The sequence below is a fragment of the Danio aesculapii genome, chromosome 4 (assembly GCF_903798145.1).
Source record: "Danio aesculapii chromosome 4, fDanAes4.1, whole genome shotgun sequence".
Lineage (NCBI taxonomy): Eukaryota > Metazoa > Chordata > Actinopteri > Cypriniformes > Danionidae > Danio > Danio aesculapii.
In genome coordinates this window covers 38,795,352-38,810,867 of record NC_079438.1, presented here as the reverse complement: position 1 = coordinate 38,810,867, position 15,516 = coordinate 38,795,352, and the positions used below count along the sequence as shown (strand labels likewise).

Genomic DNA, 15,516 nt, shown 5'->3' with positions numbered 1-15,516 from the left:
AATGCCAACTGACCCAGTCGGGACTCAAACCAGCGACCTTCTTGCTGTGAGGCGACAGTGCTAACCACTGAGCCATCGTGTCGCCCCATCAATACACACTATGAACAAACAATAATCAATTGTGTTTTTATTATCTAACATTAAAAAGATTAATACATTCAGCAAAAATACACCCATCATACCCTGTTTTACCTTTAAAACTGCACAAAACCTTTGAGGCATATTTTCAGAATAGTATGTGCAGGGATCATTCATCATGGATTTCACATGATAGCATCACACTGTAGCACATTATTTTAGTCTTGTTTCTTGTGTGCATACTGTGTACTTATCATATTTATTATATAATCTGGGTAATAACTAGGTACTATCTCTAAACCTACCCCTGAACCTAACCTTAACCCATGGAGATAACTGTGTTTTCTTAGGTAAATACCATGTAAGTACATGTGCCGTAAAATAAAGTGCAAACCATTACAGTTGCTGGATATTTGCTGGTTGGACATCCATGATATTAATCTCCTGTTCCAGGATATCCCAAAGCATCCCAAAAAGCTTTGTTGGATTAAGATCTGGTCATTTTAGACCATTTGATCTTGTGGCATGGGACGTCATCCCTCTGGAAACAACCAATATTTGTACACTGTGGTCATAAAGGCATATTGGCAGAATCAGCAGTAATTCTCATGTAAACTATGGTGTTGCCCAGATGGCATTGAATGGCTCAAGATGCAAAGAAAATATCCCTCACGCCATAAAACCAGGGCATGCTGGATCCATTCTTTTTATGTTATTTGTGCCAAATTTTAACAGTAACATGCAAAAGTTGCAGCATGAATCACATTTTTCCTCTTTTGTCCAGTTTATTCATCTGTGTAAACAGTAGCCTCGGTTTTTTATTCTTAGCTTAGGAGTGGCACTTGATGGGGTCTTCCACTTATGTAGCCCATCTGTTCCAAGACTTGATGTGATGTGTTTTCAAAGATGCTCTTCTGCAGACCAAGTGGTGGATAGTGCCTTTCTACCAGCTTGAACGATTCTCCTTTGATCTCTGGCATCTACAAGACTTTTTTTATCACAGAAATGTTGCTCTTTGTTTTTTGTATTCCCCTGACCATTCTCTGTGAACCCTTGAGATGACTGTGTGAAAGTCCCAGTAACAAACAAATTCTAAAATACTTAGACCAGCCCTTCTGACACTAAGAACTGTGCAATGTTTAAAGACACCTATTTTATCTTTACGCCCCATTCTGGTGCTCAGTTTGAACTTCAGTAGATCTTTTTGACCACACCTACATGCCTAAATGCCTTAAGTTACTGCCATATAATTGGCTCATTTAAAAATATATGAACAAAAGAACTGTTTTATATATTAAAGTGGCCATGGATTGTTTATAGTTGGTTCATTTTAACTAACTCATTTGCAAATTAAACCTTTTTGTATTGTGCTACCTGCATATAAACTGGGGCTGGTGAACTATTTTACCATAGACATTCATCAACTCACTGATGTCATTCTTACATGATGTTTCAAACTAAGACATGCTTTGGCTTAATTGATTGGATGAATCATTTATTAGAAACAGAGGGGAATAGAGGAAGAGAAAATCGTCATTTCTGTCATTTGCTACTGTGATCTCACTCTGTCTCTCTTTCTTGACACACACACTTTTTAGTAAGGTTGATGGTGGTTCCTTTCAGATTTGTACACTCTTGGACTGCAGATGGAGATGAAACAATTTTTGCAGGGCTGCCGTTTGTGATGTTTAGAGTAATGTCGTAGAAATGTTTTGTTACTATAGACCAGTATGACTAAACTGGTGTGACACAAAATGAAACAATTTATATAAAAGAACATTGAGTGGCTTTTCACACCTCAATTTGTTTACCCGGTGCTTATTAAATCTAAACACCAGGGGTGTTTAATCTTGGGTTTCCAGGCGTTGAGAATTTCACACTGTACATTTGTAAACAAAGTTGTGCTTGGATTTGGCTGTCTTATTTGCATATTTACTAGCTTAATAACATTGATTGGACAAGTAGAATTTGTGACAAGCACATGATATGTTTTAACAACCTCTTGTACATCTGGTTGAGGGCTTTTTTTTGTCCCTTGTGAACTTTTATAACAAACTCTCTTAAATGACCAAAATTCTGACTCTGGGAAAAGGCCAAACCACTTATTTTTTTTCACAATTTAATATCTACCCTAAAAGGCATTCAGAAAGTTGTCAAGTAAATGGAAGTATGCTAAAAAAGAAATCCATTTAGATATAAAAAATTAATGCAGAACAAAACAGCACAGTACTGCTTTTGTGTGTGTATGTGCTAATGTCAATCTCACACTCTCTCATTCACTGTCTCCTCCTCTTCTTCTGCAGGCTCCAACTACTCCAGTCCGTCGTTGGCTCCGGTCCCCAGTCTGAATGAGGACGAGCATGTGGGGGGCGGGGGTGGGGTGCTGGGTCTTGCACCTGAACACATTCCCACCCCTGGTGCCCCCCTTAGTTGGCAGGCAGCCATTGACGCGGCACGGCAGGCCAAGCTGATGGGCACCACCGGAGCACCGATCTCCACTGCGAGCTCCACGCAGCGCAAACGCCAGCATTACACCAAACCCAAGAAACAGGCCAGCACTGCCTCCACGCGACCACCCCGAGCCCTTCTCTGCCTCACTCTCAAAAACCCCATCCGCAGGGCGTGCATCAATATCGTGGAATGGAAGTATCCTTTCTTGAACTCTGATCTGCTTGTTACAGATCTTTTTAAAGGTTTAAGATTGGTAAAAGTTTTGAAAGTTTTTCAGCCGTCACTTATGCTCACTGTGGCTACATAAAAATATTGAAATATCTTTATAAGCTAAAATAGTTGTTTCAATTTGATTGTTAATTATTATTCCTGTGATGGCAAAGCTGAAATTTTAGCTCAAGTCTTCAATCTTAAGTGATTCCATACTGAATAGTCTTTCTTTGCTATATGATAAATACAGTAGTTGCACAGCTTAAAATTTTAAAAAGAGTTTTGATAAATTGAGATTTCAAAAGGTAAAAATATACTATAACTTCAATTATCTGATCAATTTAATCTGATCAAAGTATCCTTGTTTCATACAGTCAATAGTTTCTCAAAAAAGTATACCATAACCAAAAAGTAACTCAACAATACAAAATACATACATTCCTGATATGTGAGTCCCATCTCACACTCAATACACTACAATTACTATGGTATACACTACAACATACAAAACAGAGAGATCGACTTGTCACTTACCAGTTTGATAATGATTTGATCTGCTGTAGTTAGAAATTACGCTGAGCTTTTCTTCTCTAAGGGCTTATTATTTGGTTTCTGTCGCCATCTTGTGGATGGACAACGTTTACCATCTTTGCTCTGCTCAGTATGACTGGCTGATAGATGCTGACGCGCTGTATTTCTGAAATTATAAATGTTTAAATAGGCTCAGTGTTTCCTGAGGATTTTTTACAGCTGTGGCAACAAGCCTTTTACACAAATCTACCAACTACGTATGGCGTTATTTCAATGACAAATGTTGTGAGCGCAGTATTACTCTCGAGATCACACGTAAGTCGAGATCACATTTAAGTAATATAAGCATTCACATTAATTTCCTTTGTTAGTGCACATAACTTCTTGCATTCCCTCAAATATACGCTTCTCAAGTGCAGATTTTTTTGTACGCTCTCAAATAAATGCTGCTGAAGTGTGATTTAGTGCATTGATGTAACGAGTATATCTCCAACATTTATTAGATTTGTTAAGAAAATTTATGAATATATCCAAAAGACCTACAGAGCCGCATTAATGCGTCCTGAAGTAAAGTGAAACGGCTATAAACTCCAGCAAGATAAAGTCATTGTATGCAGAGCCATAAACCTTTATCTAAAAATCATATTTATGGAAACTGTGTTCATCTTAACTTAAAGCTACGTCATGTTTGCCTCAAGCATCACGCACCTGTCAGTCAGTCAGTCAGTCAGTCATTCAGGCTGGATGTCACCATAAAGTGTTAAACAAATAATGCACAGCACAAATACGATTACAGAAAAGTTCACGCTGTTATAATTCATTTACCTTTCAATACGTTTTGGTGCGATTATAACCCGCTATATAAAAAAAAATGTTTTGAATGAGAAGCTGTAATGTAGCCATGGCGCCCTGCCATGGAAAAATGAATGTAGCAGAAACCATGAGGCAATATCCTTATAAAAAAATGCATAGTTGCAATCTAAACAACTACATTCTCTCCTGAAAAAGCCTCAAATGTACATTTTGTTGTCCAACAGCTGCAATAGTTGTCAAACTGTAATGAGTTTATGCATCTGCTGTCACTCTATGTGGGCGGAGTATTACACAAGGGTGAGGAGGCTGTACTAGAACTGTTATTACAGAATATTGCATGGCTATAAGCCAATCAGATTGGAGAACCATTCAGAACTGTTGGTAATATATATATATATATATATATATATATATATATATATATATATATATATATATATATATATATATATATGACAAGGGCATCAGATTAGGGAGCAGTCTATACTTTCGAAGTTTCTGTTTTTACATGTATCATTTGTGTTCTTGGGAGACACTTTCCTCCGAGAGTGACATCCAAAACAGTCTTGTATTGAGTTTTAATGATTGCTTCAGCAGGTAGCTGAGGATACAGTTTCCTGAATGTTATTTAATCAGTGTTACAGATAGAATCTACTCTTAAACACCTCACACAGAATTTAGCTGAATTTAGTTGGATCTCCAGATCATAAATCATCATAATGCTTCTGAATACATGTAATAATTAATTACATATTTATTATTTTTATAAATGTGTTTTGCTGTGTTTATAAACGCAATGTTGTAGAGGCAATGCTCCATGTTGCAGTGCAGACACATACAGTAAAATGTTTTAAAATAATTCAGTGATGTTATTCCCATTATTGTCAAACCCTCTGTGCTGTTACAGGTGTAAATTTGACTTTGTGTTTTTTATGCCACTTCCCATGGAGTTTCATTGCTGCCTTTTTGTTTCCATAGGGTTTGTGTAATTGCATCAGATGTCAATGTCTTTTATAATTAGTTCAGAAAAGAGTTATATTAAGATGGGCTTTGATGAGTCATTCAGATGCCCTCCTCAAATACCCTTTTACATGACACTGCAGGACAGTGTGTTCCCTTGTCCTTTCCCCCTTTTTTCCTCTCTCTACCACTCACAGTTTTATGTAATTGTTTGCCCACAAGAGACAGCGATAGGCCCCTGACCAGGAAAATATGTTAATCAGGATTGATCGGTTGAGTAAAATGCTTCATTTATCAGGAAAATAGGAGATCCAGCTCCCATTCACCGCTTCAGCCAAGAATTGATCCCATCATCAAACATTTCCTCATAAATTCACAAACCGGCGCGAGGGAACAACTGAACTGTGGAGACAGAAATATTTTCCTTCATTAATTTCCGTGGGACATATTATAAAAGTTCCTCTTTTGCCGGCTTTATCCGTATGTGTCTTCAGTCTTGCACACACTTGACTGGATCTGTATCTCCAGAGACTCCATAGCCCATCTCTCCTGTCTTTGGCTGTGTTGCCATGCCAACAGCTCCTCTCAACAGGCTGAACAGGTCCATGCGCACAAACACAGACACACACACACACACACACACACACACACACACACACACACACAAATGCAAACGCATATTGACCCCTCCTATCTTACAAACATGCATTCGCTCGCACACATTCACACTAAATCCACAGCCAAGCAGATTTCATATATAGAAGTGTTATTTATAACCTTCCAGGACCTTTAAAGATAAAATTCAGTTTGTGTCTGCCTGCAATAGTCTGTTTTACTCCCTTGGGGCTGTGAACTACTGATCTACAAGCATGTTTATCTAAACGGGTTATGGGGTCTATGGCTCTGTAATTCTGAACTAACCCCAGAGAGCCATAACTCAAGGCCCCAGACAGCAGATACAAGAGAAACATCCAGAAAAACAAGAACACATCTGTTTCTCCTCAGGACACGTGCCATGCGACTCAACACCCATCTCGGAGAAATCCATTCCTGTAACAAATGATGACACAGTTTGATTGCATTTCCAGCAGAACTGAAAGCCACACAAACAATTTGGCCAGTGAAGAAAGAGAGAGGGGAGTGAGATAAAAACATGGAATGTGGGGAGGTTAAGATTGTTGTCTTGATGAAGACCAGGTTTTTTTTTTATGAGCTCAGCATTACTGTTAGAAATATATGAATAGAGAGAAAGAATATAGATTGAACACTGTCTTGTACGCTGATTTGAACTATCTACTATCTACTGTGCTATAGTGTACTGTATGTATGCACTCTCCTTTTACATGTGATGCCATTTCCCTTAACACTCACCCCTCAGACCGTTTGAAATCATAATTTTGATGACTATTTTTGCAAACTGTGTGGCCTTAGCTGTCTACATCCCTTTCCCTGAGGACGATTCCAACGCAACCAACTCAAACCTGGTAAGAGATATAAAGTCATAAATGAGCATGATGGTGGTGATTCGATATGTGATGACAATGATATTATGATAGTAAGATTACTAATAATATATGTGGTATGCTGCTGTTGCTGCTGGTGGTTATAATCAATATGGAGATCAATATTGGTTGTGATGAATGTTATGTGATATTGAAGATGGTAGTGGTGAAGTGATCATGACCTTGTGATGAGTTTGTTTATGGTTGTAATGATGATGGTAAAGATTGTATTGGTTGTGATTATGTTGAGGTTTATAGCAATGATAGCTGAAATGAGGATGACGATGATGGTTGTGACAGTGATTAATGATGATGATGATCGATCATAGTATGGATCTTATTTTATGGTGAAATTGCTTTAATGATGTAGGTCTTGAAAAGGTCTTAAAGAATCTTAATTTACCCTCTTTACAGCTTTTTAAAAATTATTTTAATTTTTTTTATTAGAATATACAAAAGGTACACAATTTGAGATAATGCAAATACAAAGAAAATGAAACAATAACAAAAATACAAAAAACAAAAACAATACAATCAAGTACCGGCAGGTGCGTGTGTTTGATTGTGTGTGTGTGTGTGTGTGTGCACGCGCATCTGTGCATGTAAAGGTAACTTGGTAAACAGGTCAGAGTACATACAAAAGGAACAATAACAGTCACTAAATGAAGCAAGTAACTTATATAAGGAGTGACAACAATGCTAGTGATATAATGATAGTAATAATGACAGTAAACAAGCAAGAAAGGACAACTACTGAACCCATTACAACGACTACTACCACTGATACTACTACTACATCTACTACTGATACTACTACAGGAATGACTGCTACTACAACATCTACATCAACAACGTCTACTGCTTCTGATACTACTACACAGACAACGACAACGACTACGACTACTACTACTACACATCCACTACTTCTGATACCACTATACCAATGACATCTACTACTACATATACTACTACAACTACTACTTCAAAAACCCAAACTACAACTTCAACCACTACTACTACTACTACTACTACTACTACTACTATGACTACTACTACAACTACAGCAACCTGAATAATGACAATGGTAGAGATACTTATAATAATGATAATGAGGAGATAACAGGACAAGTCAGGACAGTACTAATAATAATGTTAACAAAAGTAGAAGTAATAATATTAATGATAATAGTGAGGAGGTGAGGGGGGGTTGGGATTTCAGGAAGAGAACAAATAATAATAATAATAATAATAATAATAAGTAGAAAAAGGAAAAAGAAATAGAAGATTAGAAAATTAGAAAAGGAGAGAAAAAAAGAAAAGGAAGGAAAAGGAAGTGGAAACAATTTGCAGCAGACAAGACAATGAGAATATTGAGAGAAGAAAAAAAAACATTACTATAATAATGATAATAAACAGACAGTAAAAACTCAAAGTAAAGAATAATATTGAAAAGAAGAATTTAGGTGATACTAGGATTAGTTATTAATAATAGTAGTAGTAATAATATTAATAATAAAGAATGAAGAATGAAGAATGAAGAAACCCTCTTTACAGCTTAAGGCCCACATACAGTAGTTATCCCACTAAGGGCCCTATTATACACCCTGCGCAATAAGGCACTAGATGTGTGTTGTGTGATTGGTTGCTATTTTCAGACCAGTGCAACAATAATTTTCACGTTTTGCACCACGTTGTTTGAACAGCATAACCATTTGTGCCACTTTGTGGACTCATGGGTGTTGTGGTCTAAAAAGGAGGTGTGTTAAGGCACATTGTTGGCGCATTGCTATTTTGAGCAACAGAAATAGACTGAAATAGAATATTTAGCAGTAATATTTATTAAAGTCAAATTTATATTTGTTTTAATAAAAACTAGTTTAGATTTGTCCACCTGTCGGGTTTTGAAGATGTATTCAGCACCATATGGGGCATAAGAACAAGACGTGTGTTTGGATATAACTAAGTTTTTTGACCACACTTATTTATTACATTATTATAATAATAACAACATTATTATTGTTCATTTACACACCGTTAATGCTTTTGCGCCATGTACTTTAGACTTTGCGCCTAGATCGTTATGTCTGAGCCCTAAATGTTGCATGCACTGCAAAAAATCTGTATTTTCCTCAGCATTTTTGTTTTCTATTAGAAATATCTAAACATTCTTAATTCAAGGTCTAGTCAGCTAAGACACTAACTGGAAGATATTTGGATTTATCTACAAAAAATGAACCAAATTAAATGGGGACTTGGTTCTTAAGTAATCTTTTTGACTTAAGAATTTTCAGATGTTTGCGCTGTAAAACAAGGTGAAGGTGTGCTTGGAATTTACAGTACAAATTGGTTTCTCATTATCTAGTATCTAATGTATTATTTGAAAGTTAATGAATGAATTGGTACTGTACAAATTTGTATTTTCAAACACTGAAGTGTTACTTAAACAACTGTGCACTCCCCATAAACATGCATTTAAGGAATTTATTGACATATTGTGTTCAGATTATTTATTACATTTTCTTTAATTTGTCATAAAACCAGCCCTTTAGAAATGTGGCTAATTCATGCAAATTCACACGATTTAATTCCTACAAAATCATATGCTTTTTAAAAGGAGGTGTCCCCCCCACACCCACCCCTAAAGCCAACTGTTTTAGGTGGATGGGCAAATCATACTAAATTGTAGGCATTAGATAGTACAAATTCATATGAGTTAGTCACTAAATCAAAGTCACAAAGTGCCATGAGACTGCATTGTAGTAAGATAGTTGTTGATGAGTACTGTTGATGATATTGGTAAAGCTGGTTTTGATGGTGATAATAGTGGTAAGGATAATAATGGTGATGTGTTGGTTATGTGATGGTGTTGGTGAGCATGGTATTGGCAATAGTCGCTTCTGTTGATGTTTTATGATGTGATGTTGGGGGGAATGTTATGGATGTGATGATGATGGCTAATACTATTGGTTGAATGATCAAATATCTGTTTTTGCGAGGTGCAAGTCAGATTTAGAACTTAATATCAATAAGTGTCGATTGCTGAATTGAGAATAGAGACAGTAGAGCTGTGTAAGCCTGAGAACATCCTGTGTGCTTCAGTGCTCGATGTACAGTACATTCAGCCTGGATGAATGCAGAACGATGGAGTGTGTGGGTAATCTGGATGTTTGGCTGTGGAAAGAGTTCTCAGACCTCTCAGAGATTCATGCCGTAGCCTGAGTAACACTAATCCACCCGCCCATCAGCTCCGAGATCTGAAGCTGTATTGTGTATTTTACCGGTGCAGAGCACAATGGAAACCTGCAATTGTGTCAATGTGAGCATATGTTTATGCTTTTAAGGGCACGTAGCTCATGACTGAGCTGTAATTGCACACATACAGCATTTGCAGTGGCCTTGGTTCCACAAGTATTTTCCGTCATTCATTCTCTTCACTGGTATGTAAAAAAATCATGAATCAAACCAACTCTGTGATTGCTTTGAGATTAATCATTTGGATTAATTGCATTACAAACTTCTTAACAGAATCTTTTTTACTTTATACATAATTAAAATGCCAATTTGCCACTGATTAAACATTTAAAACAGTAAATTTGAAGTTTATTTTCAGTTTAATTTAATATTGGGTTTTGAGCATGCTCAGCTCAGCTGTGTAAAGATGCCTTAAGTTGTTACAAAGTGTAAGAAGGCTCAATTATGTCATAATAACTTCAGTGTGCTGGGCCTTTGCTGACCTGTTTACGTCATTTGCAATGCTTCATGAAGGTGGGCTTTTACCATGGTTATCATTTAGTATCAAATGGCAACACAGTGACTTCTCTCTTTTGTGAAGCTATAGCTCTCCTCCTTGGCATGATGAATAGTGTAGCTTTTAGTTGGCATTCATTATTTAAAAATGTTTTCCCCCAAGTTCAGTTGCCCTTTTGGCTCAGAGCACATGGTAGGTCTTTCATTAAAATTTATATTTTCATTACAAATTAATTTCTCTATAGGGAAAATGATTGTCTGAAATGATGTTTCTTGCTATAGGCAGGTAATAATGACATACTGTAAGTACAGCTTCTTTCATTCAGTGCATTCAGTACACCCATCTTCTTATGGGCTATGAACAGAATCTTTTGATGGGTAGAGGTTGTCATGGATATGGTATCCTTGGTGATGGTAAAATGCATAGCTACCGTGGTAACACAGTAACTATGCAGCCAACCTGCAGAGCAGAAGGTACATTCACTCTGAGAAAAAGTACTCTTCCTTAACCGTCTATGTTCCATAGAGGAAAAGTCCACAGTTTAGAAGAGTAAAGGTTCATTTATACCTGGCTTTAAAGGTTCAAGACACCCTGGAGTACTTTTTTGGGTCACACTTTATTTTGATGGTCTGTTTGTTGAATTTAGGTTACATTGCATCTACATGCCAACTAATTCTCATTAGATTATAAGTAGACTGTTAGGTTGGGGGTAGTGCTGGGATTGGGGTTTGGGTTAGGGTTAGTGTAAGTTGACATGTACTTGCAAAGTCAGTTAAATTTCTGTTTAGCAGCAGTATCAACAGATATTAAGCAGACAGTCTACTAATATTCAAATGGGCCATCAAAATAAAGTGTTACCCTTCTTTGATATTTTAACAGATTTGTGTGTTGAGCATCAATTAAGACAACGTTAGCACCTCTCAGCTTTAATTGTGGGGAAAACTAGATATTTTTGAAAAATAATTTTTGGGCGGGATCAAAATTGGTGACGTAGTGCGAATCTGCTAGTGGAGTGATGACACATCGCTTTCTTATTATTATTTATAGCTGAGTTTATTTTATCCTATGAGAAGACCCTGCTTCTTAATTATTCATGAAAGCACATGCAAGCACGAAGGTAAGGCAGACCTGCCAAGCTGTGAGACCCAATGACTGGGTGAGACTGCAAACAGCACAGGTCTAATGTGTTTGTTTCCATGATCCTCTGGGATTGTTGCCTGCGATTCTGTCTGGACCAATACAGCAAAGCTGTTGGTTTGCAGCAAGCATTTTTGACGAGAGAGCTGAATGGGAATTGGAGAATGACGAACTTTGGTTTTATCAGTTGAGTTTGTTACCATTCAGACACATCACCTATATCCGTGCTGTTGTGTTCTCCTATGTTTCCTGATTACCAGCAGGGCTAATGGTTGGAATAGACAGGGCAAGACACCTGCTGTACTGCTCCACTCTGTCTGCATTCAGACCCAAGAGGAAAGAAGTCCTCCTCATTTATAGTGTTCATACAAACATGATTATCTTTATGATGATATAACAAATTGTGGTTATGTGTATATGAAATTACGAATAACAAATGTAGCAGGGCATTAAATTACTCTTTATTTCTTTGCATTTTAACTTTGTAAACTATCAAATCGTGGGTCTCCTGACAGTTTGTGTCTCATTTCATGAGACCACTGACAACAGTTGATCACTCCCTTCTTTTTTCCCTGCTCTGTCAGCCTCGCCCACTTCTTCCTCTGCTCGCAGCACTCCACGCCCATCATGATGCATTTTTTTAAAAAATTATGAGGTAGACTACAACCGAAAGAGGGGGGTTTCATGACCCTTTAAGATGAGCAAACTAGGTTGCTGCTGGAAGAGGTGCTAATGAGGCCAGCAGGTGGTGTTCACTCTGTGGTCTGTGTGTATATGACTGTGTGTGTGTGTGTGTGTGTTTGTGTGTGTGTGTTTGTGTGTGTGTGTGTGTGTATGCGTGCATGCGTGCCTGCGTGCGTGCGTGCGTGTGTGTCTTAGTACATCAGTATAGTGATAGGGTCTTTGTACTGTCAGTGAGTACTGAGCTTTGAATGAAAGGTTAAACTGAGGTCCTAACTGCCTGTGCTCATTACAAATCTCAGGGTTTCCTTTGAAAATAGTAGGCGTGTTTGTGTGTTCTCAGCATCCTAGCCAAACTTGCCTACTGGCCTCTGTCCATCATGGCCTCCCAACCATCTCTATATAATCTAATTAGCTTCATCACTCTGTCTCTTCTTCACCAATAAGCTGGTGTGTGCAGAATGGCTGCTATCACATCATCCAAGAGGATGCTGCACATCGCTGGTGACTGAGCACATTCCCCCAAATCTGTAAAATGATTTAACTGCCATGATAAGTGCTATAAAATGTAGCAAATAATTAATATTATGCGTTGTACTAAAACACATGGATTATTGCAGTTTCCATCCACATCCTTTTGATTCCATTGCTTTCCCACTTGATATTGTTTTATTTATTCGTTAATACTTTTGATTGTGTGATTTGTCCAGTGGAAAAAAAATGAAACCATCTTGATGAAATCTGATCTGATGAAATCTTGATGAAATCTGAGCATAAGTAATCAATGTCTATACCAAATGGAAACATTAAAGTGTCTTAAATGAGAAATTGTACAAATGGAACCAGGGAAGGGCCTCAGACTCAAAAGTTACTATGTCATGTTGCTTTTGTGGTGTTTGACTGTTCAACAAAAAGATGTCGCTTTTTGCAGTAGAATCTAACACTTCTGGAGCAGCAAAATATATAAAAGAAGCAGCAGCCAGACATAAAAAACACCAATTAAAAGGAATTTCACATGGTTATTGGGCATAACGCTCAGTATACAAATATTGGGGGGTCAGCTTTTTAGTAGTTTGTGTAATACAAGACACACCTCAATGAACCAGATATAATTAATTCAATTGCATCTCATTTATTAATCAAATTTATTGATTTATTAATCAAGTTTTCAGTGTTTTTTGGGGGGGTAATAATATGGTTGCCAACTTTGTAATTATGAAAGAAGGGACAAAACTGAAAATACTTAGCGACATGATGCACTGATCTTGATTTTTCATGGCTAATTCTGGTTGCTGATTTTTTTACTAGCTGACAACCCTAAATAATGATTGTATTCTGACCTTCTGTAATCTCTGATGTGCTGTTTCAACAGACATTTAGTCCCCCCCAAAAAATCTATTTTTGTTATAAAAATGTAATTTTGGATCTCTTGATTTGCATCAAGTTTGCATCTTTGCATTGATATGGATGATCATAAACGATTGTTTTTATGTAGAGACAAAAACCTAATTTTAAAAGAAAGTGTCTTTTGAACAGTTACTTGTCTAACTGGTTTGATCTGCCGGTGACTGAATAATTTTCTTCATAGCCAGGATGTGATCTTTAATTGACAATGGTATGAAGCATTACTGGAGTGTTCGAATTTACATTTATATTAAATTATTATCATTTTTGTTATTATTATAATTCATTCATTCATTTTCTTTTCGGCGTAGTCCCTTTATTAATCTGGGGTCGCCACAGCGAAATGAACCGCCAACTTATCCAGCACATTTTTTTATGCAGCGGATGCCCTTCCAGCCGCAACCCATCTCTTGGAAACATCAACACACACTCATTCCCACTCATACACTATGGACAATTTAGCTTACCCAATTCACTTGTACTGCATGTCTTTGGACTGTTGGGGGAACCGGAGCACCCGGAGGAAACCCATGCAAACGCAGGGAGAACATGCAAACTCCACACAGAAACACCAACTGACCCAGCCGCGGCTCGAACCAGTGACCTTCTTGTTGTGAGGCGACAGCATTACCTATGGCGCCACTGCGTCGCCTCTAATATTATTATTATTATTTTTCTTATTTAAAATGCAGATAACTGAAAACTGGCAGCATGGTGGCTCACTGGTTAGCATTGTCGCCTCGCAGCAAGAAGGTCACTGGTTCGAGTACCGGCTGGGCCAGTTGTCATTTCTGTGTGGAGTTTGCAATTTCTCCCCCTGTTGGTGTGGGTTTCCTCTGGGTGCTCCGGTTTCCTCTACAGTCGTAAGACATGAGGTATAAGTGAATTGAGTGAGCTATATTGACAGCAGTCTGTGTGTGTGTATGTGTATGTAAATGTAAATGAGAGTATATGGGCATTTCCCACTACTGGGTTGAGGCTGGAAGGCATCCCCTGTATAAAACATATGCCAGAATAGTTGGCGGTTCATTCCGCAGTGGCGACCCCTGAAATAGAGACTAAGCTTAGAGAAAATGAATAAATGATTGCAAGCTATTTTTACTATATATAGTAAACCCCCCCACACATGTTGTTTTGACATCCTTCAGGGGGGATCAATTGTTAATTAATGGGGTCAAACCCCTTGTAATTTATACCCTGATAGTAGTCCAAAAATCTGTCAGCTCTTTATATATCTGCAGATATAAGTACTGTTTTAATTGCTTTGCATTTTGTGCAAGAAGCATCATTAGTTAGTGTGTTGCTTGCACAAGCAGTCAATTAATCAGTCTTAAGAAAAACTGTATAATTAAGGTGGGTTTAGACTTAACTGACCCCAGTTTGGTTGTGTTCCGTAAGGATCATTTATATAAGATGTGTTGATGTGTGCAAAAACAGCTAGACGGAGCGTAACAGAATGAAACAGAATGCAAGAGTCTCAAGACGCATAAAAGTTGGACTATTTTTAACCTGACATGCCGTCTTAAAAATGCCACACCTGTAGTGGGATGATATAAAACAGCGTGAGATGTGACGGAATTACAAAAGACATCCAACTTGATGTGTACTGTAGTGGTGGCACTTTAATGCTGTTAAAGTGAGAGAAAAAACTAAACAGAATAACCAAAAGCAAAAGGTTTTGCTGTGAAAATGTCTAGTTAAATGATAGTTCTTATGGCTAAAATCATGTCACTGTATGGGTATATGCATATACGCTAGATGTGTGTGTAGATAATATTTAATAATTTCTATAATTTCTAAATTTCTATTGACTTCTTTGTTCACATTAGGGGGCGACACGGTGGCTTAGTGTTTAGCACCATGGGCTCAAAGCAAGAAAGTCGCTGCTTCAAGTCTTGGCTGGGCCAGTTGGTATTTCTGTGTGAAGTTTGCATGTTCTCCCCATGTTGGCGTGGGTTTCCAATTTCAATTGAATAAACTAAATTGCCCGTAGTGTATGAG

At 37.5% G+C, this 15,516-nt stretch overlaps 1 protein-coding gene across 3 annotated transcripts in view; it reads left to right on the top strand.

Moving 5' to 3' along the window:
• cacna1c (calcium channel, voltage-dependent, L type, alpha 1C subunit) overlaps window positions 1-15,516 on the top strand; it is a 166,475-nt gene that overhangs the window by 52,590 nt on the left and 98,369 nt on the right. For all 3 annotated transcript variants that reach the window (XM_056455596.1, XM_056455598.1, XM_056455597.1), the window contains exons 2-3: window positions 2,382-2,724; window positions 6,422-6,527. In XM_056455596.1, coding sequence (XP_056311571.1) covers window positions 2,382-2,724; window positions 6,422-6,527 — 449 coding nt within the window. The remainder of the gene's footprint in view (window positions 1-2,381; window positions 2,725-6,421; window positions 6,528-15,516) is intronic.